The 16689-nt window shown below is 47.5% G+C and overlaps 1 protein-coding gene across 1 annotated transcript in view; it reads right to left on the bottom strand.

Annotated features, from left to right (window-relative positions):
* The window catches only part of LOC147096268 (tenascin-X-like), a 442953-nt gene that overhangs the window by 152367 nt on the left and 273897 nt on the right, over window positions 1-16689 (bottom strand). The window contains 1 exon segment of the mRNA XM_085975125.1: window positions 10256-10555. Coding sequence (XP_085831251.1) covers window positions 10256-10555 — 300 coding nt within the window.

Here is a 16689-nt window from a genome sequence, read left to right as displayed (position 1 = left end):
ATCCTGACCTCGGAGCCTCCATCGGCGACCATCAGCTTCTTCTCCAGCTTGGTGGTGGGTAAGCCGTTGTCTGAGCTGGGCAGCGACGCGACAGGCAGTCGACCGCGTTGGCCGCACGAACGGGGCTGGGGGAGCCGGAGGAATAGGGCGCGAGAGCCGCTTCGAGCGGGAGGCGTTTCAACAGAGCGATCGCATCTCCTGATAAGGGCCGAGAGCCGCGAGAGCGATCGCATCTCCAGATAAGGGCCGAGAGCCGCTTCGGTCGGGAGCCACTTCGCGATCCAGCGATCGCATCCGCTGATAAGGGCCGCACTCGGGCGATCGCGGCGAAGATAAGGGCCGCACTCGGGGGCTGAAGGGAGACGGCGTCGGGGGACGGGTGAAGACCGCCAAGCGCGGGAAAACCGCCATTTTGTGGGCGGAGGACGACGGCAAGAGCGGGAAGCCGCCATCTTGGATAGCAGTAAAAAAAAAAATCTGAGAAATTGCAAATCTGATAAAGTACTACAATGCCTAAACACGGGAATATTAGCAACTTTGATAGTGACATCGAAGATTGGGCCATATATGTTGAACGAGTTAAAAATTATTGTAAGGCCAATAAAATTCGTGAGGCTGATAAAGCACTAACATTATTAAATTTAATGGGTGCGAAGACATACGGGCAATTGAAACACCTGTTATCACCAGATGAACCGACGGATAAGACGTTCGATGAGATTGTTACTGTCCTGAAAGATCATCTAAACCCCACGCCGCTGATGCTAGCGGAACGATTTAAATTTTACGACAGAAGGCAGCTACAGCATGAAAGCAATGCTGAATATTTGCTGGAATTGCGTAAATTAGCGAAATATTGCCAGTTTGGAACGGGACTGACAGATGCACTACGAGACAAATTTGTGTGTGGTTTATTTAAACAGGATACACAAAAGCGACTGCTCGAGGAGAATGAGCTGACGCTTGAGAAGGCGGTCACTATGGCAGCAGCACACGAAGCCGCAGCGAGAGGCACGGCAGTAATGCAGCTATGGTCACCGGAGCTCAGTGCACACAAATTGGGTGTGAGTTCTGGCAAATGTTATCGTTGTGGAAAGACAACGCATGATCAGAACCAGTGTTGGTTTAAAAACCAAGAATGTAGAACTTGTGGTAGGCTTGGACATATAGCTAGAGTATGCAGGTCAGGGAAGAAGACCAGCAACAAGAAGTCACCGCAAGGAAAATACGCAAAGGTACACAAGGTGGCCGAACAGGAGTCCGATTCAGACGCTAGCAGTAATGAACTGGCTGGCTTAAGCAGTATTGAACTGGCTAGCTTAAGGGTACTCAACGTTGGTAAGGGTGCAGACCTCCAGACAATTTGGGTTACTCTTCAGATAGAAGGAGTCCAAGTAAAAATGGAATTGGACACTGGATCGGCATTGTCGGTCATGAATAAGAAAGATTACAGAAGGTTATTCCAACATATTCCCCTACAGGATACGGAGATTATATTGACAACCTACACGGGGCAGAGAGTGTACCCCATCGGGACAATAAAGGTTGCAGTGGCCAACAAGGGCGAAGGAAGTCAAATAATGGACTTATATGTGCTACCGGAGGGAGGTCCACCACTACTAGGCCGGGAGTGGTTTAGAAACATAAATATGGACTGGCATTCGCTAAAAGCCATAAAGAGTGAGAACTCGGTGCAGATAATCAGCCCAGACTCTAGAACTGATGATGGTAAGACCAACCCATGTGCAAAAGACAAAGTTTCAGCACAGAATTCCACTGAGCAACAACAACATAGTTTAACAGAGAATTCTGAGTCTGTCAAGTCTACTGATATGCACATTTTTGAGGGACACTGGGCTCGAACTCAACTCCATTTCAAACTACAACAGCAATTAGAACAAATGATTCGCCGTTTTGAGCAAGAGATGAATGAAATAAAAAAGTTCTTTGTTACAGAGTGGGAGAATCTGGAAAGGCAACAGAAGCAACTGATGGAGAAAATGGAGCAGGAGCACACCAACCATCTGCGCGAGGAGGCCGAACGAATCAAAGCTGATTCAGGTTCTGAAGGTGCGTGCCATAATCTGGTGTCAGAAGAGTTAACGGTCAGCCAACTCCTTCATATGCTGAGGGACAAGACTCTGAAATGGGAAAAACTTGAACACGAGCTGCGATCTTCAAAGGAAAAGGGTTCGGAGCTCTCAAAAGTCATTGAGATGGCTGATGTGACGACACAGACTGAAACGACTGCAACAGAGCAGCCATTGGATGCCAAAAGTACTCTGACTCACGTCAATGTAGAACAACAGACCGCTGAAACAGCTGCTCCGGTAGAGGGATTGCATAGTCCGATCAATCAATCTCCAAAGGAAGTTGAAGTATTAAAATCACAAATGAGGTCACTAGTAAACGACTTGCTGAAAGCCCAGAAAAAGCTGGAGGCAGAGGTACACATGAAGAAGTCTCTTCAGGAAAGATGTCTGGATTTGGAACAAGAGCTGGCTAACGTCCAGCTGGGTATGGAGGAAATAGACGACCCTCTCGCTGACCTGTCGGACGACTCCGAATATTACTATGTCCTGTCCTGCCCAACTTGTAACTTCGACTCCCACCATACAGAAATCATGGAGGAGCACCGAAAGTCTACGGAACATCGGGAGAAGGTGGCTCTACTACAAAAAAAGGAGGAAGAGAAGGAGGAACTGCGCATGCAGCTGGCAGCTGTGGCAGCTGACAATGGAGCCCAGAGAGTCTCCAAGAAGCAGAAAAGGAAAAGTAAAAACAGAAGATGACCCATCTGAACCATTATCACCTCTACCAGATCACACACGTGGTCCCTCCGAACGGAGCCAAATCAGTTCGGAAGTTCAAGCTGTTAAATCCATGAAAGGACTATTGAATGAGTAACGTGAACCGACTACACCACAGAGATTGAATCTGTGAACTGTTTTCCGCAGAGACTGAATCTGTGATATGTTACGTTAAACATGAAGTTATATATGTATATATGTTATTACGTTATGTTAAATGGGGGGGATGACTATAAAGCTAAGAAGGGAGGAGTGTTGTGTATGTAACCTGTTCCACCTTAAGAGAGCTTAAGCCTGTTCCACCTTAAGAGATGTACTACTTTCTCAGGCTGCTGTAGACGTAATACCGGGGGTGAACACACCGGTATATAAGCACTGTGCAGTAATCTTATATTCAGAATAGTCCCTACCTCCAACCAGTAAAGACCTGTTTTTGATTGTTATTAATTAGTCTGTGTCTTAATTAACTAGATAACTCACAGATTTAACAAAACTAACTAGTGGGGGGGAGGTTCCGAGAGAGCAAATAATAAAAATGACAACAGAGAAGGTCATAGACTTTGTTAGCAGTGGGGAAATTGAAAACCAGAGCGTGTCAGGAAGGGGCAGAAGGTATGGAGTAAAAGGTGAAGTAATAAAAAGGGCAAAAGCAGGAACTAAGTGTCACAAAACATCTTTGAAAGTTCTCTATCTGAATGCACGTAGCATTCGTAACAAAATAGATGAGTTAATGGCACAAATAACTGCATATGGGTATGATCTTGTGGCCATTACAGAAACATGGCTGCAGGGTGACAATGCCTGGGAATTAAACATACCAGGTTATTTAACGATCAGGAAGGACAGGCAGGAAGGAAGGGGAGGTGGGGTGGCTATGTTAATAAAGGAAGGAATCACTGTAATACAGAGAAATGATATTGGGTCAAAAGATCAGGATAATGAAACAGTTTGGGTGGAGGTAAGGAATAATAAGGGGAAAAAAACACTAGCGGGCCTAGTCTATAGGCCTCCGAACAGTGGCAACTCTGTTGGACGGAGTATCAATCAGGAAATAGTTGAGGCTTGTAATAAGGGAACATCTATAATTATGGGGGATTTCAACTATCATATTAATTGGACAAATCAAATTGGGCAGAGCAGCCTTGAGGATGAGTTCATTGAGTGTATTAGGGATGGGTTTCTTGAGCAGTATGTAACTGAACCGACCGGGGGCAAGCAACCTTAGATCTGGTCCTGTGTAACTAGACGGGATTAATTAAAAATGGCCTAGTAAAGGATCCCCTTGGAATAAGTGACCATAACATGGTTGAATTCCATATTCAATTAGAGGGTGAGAAGGTTGGATCTCAAACAAGTGTGCTAAGCTTGAATAAAGGAGACTATGAAGGTATGAGAGCGGAATTGAGTAGAGTGGATTGGGAAAATAGATTAAAGGGTAAGACGATACATGATCAGTGGTGTACATTCAAGGAGTTGTTTTACAACTTCCAAAAAAATTATATTCCACTGAGAAGAAAAGGGTGTAAAAGAAAAGACAGCCATCCATGGCTAAGTAAAGAAATTAAGGATAGTATTCGACTAAAAACAAGGGCATATAAGGTAGCCAAATCTAGTGGGAGGATAGAGGATTGGGAAAACTTTAAAAAGACAGCAAAAAATAACAAAAAGATTGATTAAGAAAGGGAAGATAGATTATGAAAGTAAATTAGCAAAAAATATAAAAACAGATAGTAAGAGTTTTTATAGTTATATAAAAAGAAAAAGGGTGGCTAAAGTAAATGTTGGTCCCTTAGAGGATGAGACCGGGAAATTAATGGTGGGAAATATGGAGATAGCAAAAACACTGAATGAATATTTTGTATCAGTCTTTACAGTAGAGGACACTAAGAATATCCCAACACTGGACAAACAGGGAGCTAAAGGGGGGGAGGAGCTAAACACGATCAAAATCACTAAGGAAGTGGTACTCGGTAAAATAATGGGACTCAAGGCGGATAAATCACCTGGACCTGATGGCTTACATCCTAGGGTCTTGAGGGAAGTGGCAGTAGGGATTGTGGATGCATTGGTAATAATTTTCCAAAACTCCCTGGACTCGGCAAAGGTCCCGGCAGACTGGAAAACTGCTAATGTAACACCCTTATTTAAAAAGGGCAGTAGACAGAAGGCTGGAAACTATAGACCGGTTAGCCTAACATCTGTGGTAGGTAACATTTTGGAGTCCATTATTAAGGAGACAGTAACAGGACATTTGGATAATCATAATTTAATAGGACAAAGTCAGCATGGTTTTATGAAGGGGAAGTCATGTTTGACAAATTTGCTGGAGTTCTTTGAGGAAGTAACGTATAGGGTGGATAAAGGGGAACCAGTGGACGTAGTGTATTTAGACTTTAAAAAGGCATTTGACAAGGTGCCACACAAAAGATTATTGCTTAAGATAAAAAATCACGGGATTGGGGGTAATATTCTGGCATGGATAGAGGATTGGCTATCTAACAGAAGGCAGAGAGTTGGGATAAATGGTTCATTCTCAGACTGGCAATCAGTAACCAGTGGTGTTCCGCAGGGGTCAGTGCTGGGTCCCCAACTCTTTACAATCTATATTAACGATTTGGAGGAGGGGACCGAGTGTAACATATCAAAGTTTGCAGATGATACTAAGATGGGAGGGAAAGCAGTGAGTGAGGAGGACATAAAAAACCTGCAAGGGGACATCGATAGGCTAAGTAAGTGGGCAGAGATTTGGCAGATGGAATACAATACTGGAAAGTGTGAGGTTATGCACTTTGGCAGGAAAAATCGTAGAGCAAGTTATTATCTTAATGGCAAGAAACTGGAAAGTACTGAAGTACAAAGGGATCTGGGGGTCCTGGTGCACGAAACTCAAAAGGTTAGTATGCAGGTGCAGCAAGTGATTAAGAAGGCCAATGGAATGTTGGCTTTCATTGCTAGGGGGATAGAATATAAAAATAGGGAGGTATTGCTTCAGTTGTACAAGGTATTGGTGAGGCCGCACCTGGAATACTGTGTACAGTTTTGGTGTCCATACTTAAGAAAGGACATACTTGCTCTCGAGTCAGTACAAAGAAGGTTCACTCGGTTAATCCCGGGGATGAGGGGATGGACATATGAGGAGAGGTTGAGTAGATTGGGACTCTACTCATTGGAGTTCAGAAGAATGAGAGGCGATCTTATTGAAACATATAAGATTGTGAAGGGGTCGGATCGGGTGGATGCGGGGAAGATGTTCCCGATGATGGGTGAAACTAGAACTAGGGGGCATAGTCTTAGAATAAGGGGCTGCTCTTTCAAAACTGAGATGAGGAGGAACTACTTCACTCAGAGGGTGGTAGGTCCATGGAATATGCTGCCCCAAAAAGCTGTAGAAGCTACATCATTACATAAATTTAAAACAGAAATAGACAGTTTCCTAGAAGTAAAGGGAATTAAGGGTTACGGGGAGCGGGCAGGAATTTAGACATGAGTCTAGGTTCGGATCGGTCATGGCCCTGTGGGTAGCGGAGCGGGCCCAGGGGCCGTGTAGCCTGATCCTGCTCCTATTTCGTGTGTCTAATTCGGTTAGATTCAGGAGATGGTTCTGAGATAGTGGATTGGCGGTTAGGATCAGATCAGCCATGATCTTATTGAATGGCGGAGCAGGCTCGAGGGGCCGATTGGCCTACTCCTGCTCCTATTTCTTATGTTCTTAGACCACAATGTAACAGTCTCTGATCCCCCTCAGTGACACTGACAGACCCCAGACCACAATGTAACAGTCTCTGATCCCCCTCAGTGACACTGACAGACCCCAGACCACAATGTAACAGTCTCTGATCACCCTCAGTAACACTGACAGACCCCAGACCACAATGTAACAGTCTCTGATCCCCCTCAGTGACACTGACAGACCCCTGACCACAATGTTAACAGTCTCTGATCACCCTCAGTAACACTGACAGACCCAGACCACAATGTAACAGACTCTGATCCCCCTCAGTAACGCTGACAGACCCCAGACCACAATGTAACAGTCTGTAATCCCCCTCAGTAACACCCACATGTCCCAACACGCCATTGTAACACCATAATGCTGATGTAATTCATCCCTACTATCTGCCGCTTCATCTTCAAGGGCTACATTTTCTGTTGGCGAACTGAAAAGGAAAGAGATCGGATTCCAACCGGCCTGACAATTATCCAGCCGCACCCTTGGAAGGTTCCGAGCCGTTGGAATGGTTACAAATTGGTTGCTGGCGCTGACTCTGGTTTGCTTATTGGGAAATGATGGACACTTTGATGACAGTCGAAGGAAAGATGAAGGGAGTGCAATGTTATAAACACCAACAGCCACAAGGCATCATTAGGAAATGGTTCATATGGCACAGAATGGAAGAGCAGGAAAAGGATATTCAGCACATCCCATCACCCAGCTCTGCACCGCGAATCCACCCAATTCTCTGCTGAATTCTTCAATAGTCAGTCTTTCTTCACCAGGTGGCAATCTATCCCACAACTAGAGGACTTGGACGGTGACATATTTATTTCCAATGTTTAGCTTGTGGCTTCTTCAGTTTATAATCGCGACCTCTGGTCCCTCTGCTTTCTGCTTTTCTCCCCAGAGCCAACTCATTAATTCTCTGCCTTTATTTACAGGTTTTCTCTGTGTGTCGAGTTTCCTTGGCTTGCCATCGCAGCGCGTACTCTGGTTGACCTTCTCCCTGTCCTGTCCGCTGGCCGCTTGTCTTTCCGCTAATCAGACACGCTGCTCCACACGCGCTCCCGGCCACGCTTGGTCAAACGTCAGCAATACTTCCTCGATGAACCTTGCATGTCTGCACATTTCTCACTGCTCCCCCTCCTGCCCTGCCATTGTTATAGAATCCTCGGCCCAGAAATTCACCTCGGGCGGTGACGCACAAAGGGCAGTATCGGTTCGACCGCCCGTCGTTCGCAGCGCCTGATATTCAGTTCCATTGAACACAGCGACCATGGAATAGTACAGCACAGAAGGAGGCCATTCGGCCCATTGAGTCTGCGCCGGCTCTTTCGAAGAGCAATCCAGTTAGTCCCACTCCCCCGCTCTTTCCCCATATCCCTGCAATGTTTTCTTCTTCAAGTATTTATCCAATTCCATTTTGAGGGCTACAATTGAGTCTGTTTCCACCACCCTCTCGGGCAGTGTATTCCAAATCCTAACCACTCGTTGTGTAAAAAAGTTTTTCCTCATGTCGCCTCTGGTTCTTTTGCCAATCGGCTTAAATCTGTGCCCTCTGGTTATCGACCCTTCAGCCCTTGGAAACAGTTTCTCTTTATTTACTCGATCTAAACCCTTCATGATTTTAAACACCTCCATCAAATCTCCTCTTCGCCTTCTCTGCTCCAAGGAGAACAGCCCCAGCTCCTCCAGTCGATCCACCGAACTGTAATCCCTCATCCCGGGAACCATTCTAGTAAATCTCTTCTGTACCCTCTCCAAACCCTTCAGGTCCTTCCGAAAGTGTGGTGCCCAGAATTGGACACAATACTCCAGCTGGGGCCGAACCAGTGTTTTATTTAGGTTTAGCATAACTTCCTTGCTTTTGTCTATGCCTCTGTTTATAAAGCCCAGGATTCCATATGCTTTGTTAACCTGTCTAATGTTTCAATTCCTTAAATATATTGAAGAAGGAATTCGATATATTTCTTAAGGCTAAAGGGATCAAGGGATACGGGGAGAAGGCAGGGACAGGGTACTGAGTTTGAATGATCAGCCATGATCTCATTGAATGGCGGAGCAGGCTCGAGGGGCCGAATGGCCTACTCCTGCTCCTATCTTCTATGTTTCTATGTCCTGCCACCTTCAATGATTTGTGCACAAGCACCCCCAGGTCTCTCTGTTTTTGCTCCCCCTGTAAAATTGTACCATTTAGTGTGTATGGTCTCTCCTCATTCGTCCTACCAAAATGTACCACCTCACACTTTTCTGTGTTGAGTTTTATCTGCCATCTGTCTGCCCATTCCACCAGCCTATGTGCTCTTGGAGTCTATTGCTAGCTTCCTCACTATTACTTCCAAGTCTCGTGTCATCTGCAAATTTCAAAATTGTGCCCTGTACCCCCAAGTCCAAGTCACTGGTTTTGTTAACCATTAATCCAGATCCTTTTTCCTGCCTCACTCTACTTCATATAAGAACATTAGACGTAGGAGCAGGAGGTGGTCATTTGGCCCCTCGAGCCTGCTCCACCATTCAATAAGATCGTGGCTGAGCTGATCTTGGCCTCAACTCCACTTCCCTGCCCGCTCCCCATAACCCTCGACTCCCGTAACTTTCAAAAATCTGCCTATGTCCACCTTAATTATATTCAATGACCCAGCCTCCGCAGCTCTCTGGGGAAGAGAATTCCAAAGATTCACGACCCTCTGAGAGAAGAAATTCCTCCCATTTTCAATTTAAAAGGGTGCCCCCTTATTCTGAAATGACGCCCCCTAGTTCTAGATTCCCCCACGAGGTGAAACATCCTCTCTGCATCTACCCTGTCAAGCCTAATGCAAGTCCTTCCATTCCCCTGTCCGCACCACCTTGCATTTCTCAGTATTAATCAAGTGTTTCAGCCTATTTTTAAGCGATCAGCACACTTACTGGTCTCACTGTCCCTGTGATTTGAGTACAGGAGCAAGGAAGTCTTGCTGCAGTTGGACAGGGCCTTGGTGAGACCACACCTTGAGTATTGTGTGCAGTTTTGGTCGCCTTATCTGAGGAAGGATGTTCTTGCCATGGAGGGAGTGCAGTGAAGATTCACCAGACTGATACCTGGGATGGCAGGAATGACGTATGAGGAGAGATTGGGTCGATTGGGCTTATACTCGCTGGAGTTTAGAAGAATGAGAGGGGATCTCATTGAAACTTATAAAATTCTAACAGGACTAGACAGACTAGATGCAGGAAGGATGTTCCCGATGGCCGGGGAGTCCAGAACCAGGGGTCACAGTCTAAGGATATGGAGTAAGCCATTTAGGACAGAGATGAGGAGGAATTTCTTCACCCAGAGTGTGGTGAACCTGTGGAATTCTCTACCACAGAAGGCAGTTGAGGCCAATTCATTAAATATATTCAAGAAGGAGTTAGATATATTTCTTGAGGCTAAAGGGATCAAGGGGTATGGGGAGAAAGCAGGGACAGGGTACTGAATTTGGATGATCAGCCATGATCTCATTAAATGGCGGAACAGGCTTGAGGGGCCGAATGGCCTACTCCTGCTCCTATCTTCTATGTTTCTCCCCCAGGAGATGTGCGTTGTGTTGTGTTTGAGCAAAGCTGTGAGGGATGGAGATGAACATTTTTCATTGACTGGTGGCGCCCAGTACGTTCCATCACAGGCTAACTCGCTTCAGAGAACCCAACGACACCTCTACATGAGGGTATATGGCAGAGTCTGGTGTGGAAAGGAATGTGTGAGTAATACCTTTCGTGGTTACGGCAGCGGTCAGTGGCTTGGCATGCTGCCCACTTGAAACCCCATAGAGATTGACCGTGTATTTCGTGGCAGGCTTCAGGCCAGCGATGATGGTGGAGCGACGGCTGCCATTTACTGTCAGCTTCTGCACATCCTGGGAGCCCTGCAGGCTATAGTGTATAAGAAAAGAATCAAAGACCCGCTCCGCTGTCCAGGAGAGTTGGAGGGATTCAGCTGTGACGTTAGAGACTGACAGAGTGGCCAGTTTGCTCGTTTTACTTGGTCTGATTCCGTCCTTATCTGTGGAGGCTGAAAGCAGAATTCACGTTACAGTTAAGCAACAGAACGCTGGTCGGTCCGGGTTTACACAGGGGCAGGAGGAGGCCGTTCAGCCCCTCGAGCCAGTTCCACCGTTCCATCAGATCATGGCTGACCTGTGACCTCAGCCGTTACTCTGCATACCCTTGTGTTTGATCCCGCTATATTGAGCCACCCGATGAGACTGATGCCCTCGGTCACATAGACTGATCCAGCCAGAGCCAGGTCCTGGTGGCAAATGTAAGGTGCCCACTGCAAACTTGGCAGGGACAGCACCAGGCGTGAATGTGTAGAATCTATCTCTTCTTGAGTTATCCGGGGTTTGTGAAAACCCTGCAGATCACAGTGTGCTAAGGGAGTCCATCTTATGAATCATGGACAGACCCGGGCTGTCCCTCCCCTCCCCGCTCTGCTCCACTCCGCTGGGGTGTCATTATAGGAGCACCTTAGAAGCCAATGGATTTCAGAAACTGAAAACAGACTCCAGAAGGGTAGTGCCGAATATATTCTTTCAGGATTCACCGACCCTTGACCAAAGATTCAAAAGTTTACAGAACTATACAGGATCAATCTTCACCTTTTGTGCTCCTGGTGCATGTGAGGAGCGCGCATCACCTAACTACTGACCCTGACCCTGAACCTAACCCGAGTCAGTGATCTTACATCCATTACGTGGATGTGCGCATGTGTATGTGCGTGTGTGTGTCTGTATATGTGTGCATGTGCGTGTGTCTATGTGTGTGTCTGTGTGTGTGCGTATGTGTATGTGCGTGTGTGTGCATGTGCGTCTATGTGCGTGTCGATATGCATGTGTGTCTATGTGCTGCCGTCTGTGTGTGTGTGCATGTGTATGTGTGTGTGTGTATGTGCATGTGTGTGCATGTGTGTCTATGCGTGTGTCCATGTGTGCAAGCGCATGTGCATGTGTGTCTATGTGCGTGTGTCTGTGTGTGTGTATATGTGCGTGGGTGTATGTGTGAGTATAATCGCGTGTGTGTCTGTTGCGAGCTATGGGGGCGGTTTGTGGTGGATGGACGGTATGTGGCCACCAGATGGAGACAAAGTCCCCCTCTCTCTCCAATTCAGGTGAAGGCCACACCCACCTCCAACACACCTGAGGCAAATCTGCCCATTAGCTCAGGAGTTCAAAGGCAAACTAGTGCATCCCTTCAGGGCCAGTGCCGGGGGGGAGGGGCAGGGCAGGGCAGGGCAGGGCAGGGCAGGGCAGGGCAGGGCAGGGCAGGGCAGGGCAGGGCCAAGCCAAGCGTTGAAGACCAGCTTGCAGTTGCCAGAGAGGTCTGCTGTTGAATCCGGGTGGAATATGGGTTAGTTCTGAGAGCCTGATATGATCCCTGGACTGGCTGAGAAAGATCCAGTGGTAAAGTAACCCTGGCTTATTGTTTTTTGGAGAAAATTGATTTAAAGTCTGCCTTCCTAACCACCCGGGGCGGGTGATGGTTTTGTTCTTCATTTTTCTTTTTGAACGTCATATGTTTGTGGATTTTGCCAGACGTGAACCTTTTTTCCCCGTTTTCTAAAAATAAAACACAGCTAACTGCTGTTTTTCATTTACCAATCTTGTGACTGTGCTTGTGTCCTCCACCCCCCCGCATCAACGCACCCTTCGGTCTAGGAGGTGGTTGATTACACTGTGTGTTTGTGTATGTCTGTATGTGTGTGTCTGCATGTCTGCATGTGTCTATATATGTGCATGTCTATGCGTGTGCGTGCGAGGCTGTATCTTCTATATATATAAAGCGGTACTTCTGTCATTCTGTCTGGCATTCTGTCTGTCATTGCCTGTGCGTCTGTCGGGCTATGTGCTCGAAAGTTACAGGGCGTACCTACGCGCGCGTTAACTCCAAAGAAAGCTTACGCTTCCAGTACGGTTTTAAGCGTATTTACTTTTCGGTCGGACGAAAATTGTTCGCGCCTTATGCAAAAAACCTTCAAAATTAAACTCATTATCTGCTAGCATTGATTGACTGACATCAAGGTTCCACCAATCCTGTTCCGTCACGATTGACCAATCCTACAGTACGGTCCCCTGATGGTTGGCCAATCGGTGTGTGTGTGGGCGGGACTATTCGTTTTCATCTCGGGGATGTGCCAGCCATTGTTTCACTACCAGCTCTGACTTCAGCTTCCAGCTCAAATGACTTCAGCTTCCAGCTAAAACTACTTTGAAAGTTAGTATCTCTTTTAAAAATAACATAAGATTTACCAAAAACGTTTTATAAGTACTTTCACTTTCATTTTTCAAGCTTTTAAAAGGTAGGCAGACAGGGACACAGACAGGGCCCTAAAGCCTGGCACTCGATTTAAAATGTTGCCCAGCACCAGATTCACAAAGGGACACAGACAGGGCCCCAAAGCCTGGCACTCGATTTAAACCGCCTGCCCCAAAACAGCCCTGGCAACGCCGGGCTCTCCAGCTAGTATTCTATGTAGTGACTGAGCTTCGATAGGAGAGATTGATGTGTAACGTACAACCGAACAAAACTGATGGGCAGCAAAACCCCAGCTGGTCCATCAAGCCTGCCTCACACCATGGTGGGCTGGAGCATTATAACCAGACACCTCTTCCCTCCTCCCTCCTCCCCCGCATCCATAGAGTCTCCTGGGAGAGGCAAAAAAACAACCCAGGGCCAATCATACACTGGAAAATTCCTCTCCGACCCGCTCAGGCGACGGAAACTGGACCAGGAGACCACAGGACCCAGTGTTACCTGTAAAATCACTTAACAAACACCAAATAAACACAGAACATTGCCAAGCCCGATCCCACGATCGGGGAAGAGAACAGCCGGCAAGGCAACATGAGTAACCAGTCAAAAAGAGTCAAGGTGGAAGAAAATAATGGAAAACTGTGGGATTTCCCACCTCGGCAGCCATGATGTTCTGGAACCAATAGGGATGGACGTGAGCCATGGTTCCCAGGCAAGTGATGGAGAAATGATGGCCAATCATGATATGTTCCTGAAAGTGCAGAATGGGTTGAAGTGCCTCGGAACAATATTGTTCTGCTTTGTGCTGCATGCTAAAGCTGTAAAAATGATGATGGATTATTATATTTATATAAATGAGATATATAAATATAGATACATATTCGTGAAAACAACATCACACACGGAGACATAACTGCCAATTTTGCTCCCAGGTGAACTTCCAAGCTTCATGCAAGGAGGGGGGGGTGAAGATTTTTTACCGAGGTCGGTTCCTTGCAGTGCAGACAATGAACGAGGCCGCGCACTTTGACCCCGTCATGCAGCTCCATGACACAAGCATTATTGCCTAAAAAAAACGAGGGCTGATAGCAGAGGCTTAAGGCAGAGAATGGGGGAAATACTTCCCTGCTTTGAAGGGCTGCATTCATTAAAAACATATACCTCTGGTGGACGCAAGAGTGGACAAGGGCCTTGTGCGTTGGCTGCGGGAAACCCCAAAGAGAAAGACTCGATAGCTGGTAGTAGGCCTGAGGCCTGTGATCACCGAGTGTCGACGGTCACCAGTTACCGTGCGCTTCCGTGCCACCTTGGAGCCCGGGACTCTGTACTGGATCACAAAGGAATCAAAGCCTCTCTCGGCCATCCAGGATAGCTGGAAGGAGTCAGTTGTGACATTAGAGACCAAAAGTTGGCCAAGCTTTTTCAGTTTGCTTATGTCCTTATCTGCGGAAGTCAAAAAAGGGGGAGAAGAAGAAGAAGAAGGCAGATTGTTACTGGATGGCAGATTGATCTTTCACCCTGGACAGTAACGGTATTGAGCGGATACTCACTGGCACGGTGTCATATCAGCCTAGAGATTACGAGCAGATCAATACTCGACGTCTTTTACGATATTCCTTCATCTGAGGTATTTTTAAAAATAATTTTCCCTCGGGATGCTGGTGATGTTTGCGAGGCCAACTGTATTGCCCAGTCCCCGAAGCCCTGACAACAGTTTTACAACTGGGTGACCTTGCTTTGCCAATTCAGATTGGCATTAGAAGAGTCTACCATGCAGTGGTGGACTGGAGTCACGTGTAGGCCGGACCAGGTTGATCGGTGGGGGAGGCGTTAGGTTCCCTTCAACTAATGGATCCACAAAATCCCACATTTATTGAACTCAATTTCATAATCACACGGACTGCAGCGGCTCAAGAAGGTGGCCCACCACCACCACCTTCTCCAGGGGCGACTAGGTAATGGGCAACAAATGCCGGCCTCGCCCGCGATGCCCACATCCCGGGAATGAACAATAAAGAGAAAGAAAAAGTGACCGTGGTGGGATTTGAACTCACGACCTCAGAGTTTCTGGTTCAGTACCAGTAACCAGTACTCTAACGTATCCAGAAATGGGTTAATGCCTGCAACTAATGCAACAGTTGCCGGATGTCTTATAGCTTGCGTCTTCTGATATCAGCCCCAGTAATCCCAAGGCCACAGACGGACGGGCCGTAAATGATCCAACTAGCAGGAAATGCTCTGCGTTAAATCAACAAAACAAAAAAAAAACAACTTGGTGTGCAAGCCACATGTGTTCCAGGTTATGAATTCCAGATCTGTCCCGCGTACAGTTGCATCCAGTGTGCGGCCTACCAACGCAGGCTCCTCCGGCTCCAGTAGGCCCCGTCCCCAATTGCACTGCCACCAAACAGCTAATGCTAATTTTCAACAGTACGACCAGAAACGCAGGAAATATTTCACTAAGAAATTTAAAAAGCTAGATTAAAGTAGTGGCCAGCTCCACGCTCCATCGCGCTGGGCTGAAGCAGTTGGATCCAGGGCTGGATTTAGCTGGGCGTGTGGAACGGGGATCTGCACTGCCACTTTAGTACCAGAGATGCCTCAGGCTTCCCAAGTACATATCCGTGAGCTCAATCTGGGTCAATGCTCTCTACGTTCCTTGGCTTGGTGGCTCACCTTGCCACGTCGGAGCGTTCCAAATCTCTTCTGCCGCACAGCCCTCCTCCTGCATCGGGGGGGGGGGAGGGGGGAGAGCCAAGCAGGAATTGGCCCACTTGCTCACTGCTGCACCGTGGGATAGCAGAACGTCCCAACTCGGGCGGGGGAATCAAGTCGGGTAAATCACTGAGCGGCACCAACCATGGGACCCAACCAAGTCAACGGCCAATCCGGCTTGGCCTCCCCAGAGGCCGTGCCAAAGAGAGACATCTTGCACATGGGAAGGTCAGTTTGGGGAAAGGAGGAGAGATTGTTCACAGCACCAGCAGTCCCGGCATCGAATCAGTTAAACCATGTTGGTGTTAATGACACACTGTTTATCTTCTTACCTCTGGGGAGTGATGTCTGTACGGCTGCCAATAATTAATTTTGATCTCACCATGCTCACAATTAACGTCCTGAATTGTTTCAATCTTACAATTAAAAGCAGATTATTGCTTTCTTCGCACGGGCTCATTTACAGATTTATATCGCAGGGAAAGTGGAATAAAAACCATCAGAGCCGGTTCTGTGGGTCGTCATAGTTTCCAGATCACAAGCACTGATGGAGGGGGGGATGGGGTGTTATCGTACTGGCTTTGGAGATCATGGTGAGAGTTTTCCAAGACTCCCACTCCACAATAAGCCTTGCCCCCAGCGGGTGGCTTCTTGGAAAGTCACGGGCGCTTTGCCCGTGATTGTCCGTCCATTGGCATTGAGCGAGCTGGCAACGCTTCCTGCCATTTCCCAGTGAGTCGCCAGTGGATCACGGCCTGGAAAAAACCAAAGGCTTGGCAAGCGTGCGGCCTTTCGTTGTGTGCCATGGAGTGGGGAGGCTTGGCCCAGAATCTTTTACCGCTGTACGGGCACCTCAAGAACCGCCACGGAGGAGCGCTCGCCACACGGGGGGGTAGCACTGGGTGAACGTGTGTTCCTGGGTCAATGTCTTTCTCGTTGGAAGCGCATGCCAGCAATTCCCAACGCCCTCGCGCCCCCCGCCCCCGCAACCACCCCACGATTTTCTGTGAGATTGTTGAACTCTCTACCACAAGGAGTGATTGAGGTGAATAGCATAGATGCCTTTAAGGGAAAGCTAGGCAAACACACGAGGGAGAAAGGAATAGAAGGTTGTGAAGTAGGGTGGGAGGAGGCTCATGTGGGCACAGACCAGTTGGGCTGAATAGCCTGTTGCTATGCTGT

Source organism: Somniosus microcephalus, unplaced genomic scaffold (assembly GCF_052327205.1).
Source record: "Somniosus microcephalus isolate GS21.2 unplaced genomic scaffold, FLI_Smic_1.0 unresolved_chr1, whole genome shotgun sequence".
Classification (NCBI taxonomy): domain Eukaryota; kingdom Metazoa; phylum Chordata; class Chondrichthyes; order Squaliformes; family Somniosidae; genus Somniosus; species Somniosus microcephalus.
This window is presented reverse-complemented; position numbering and strand designations above follow the sequence as displayed.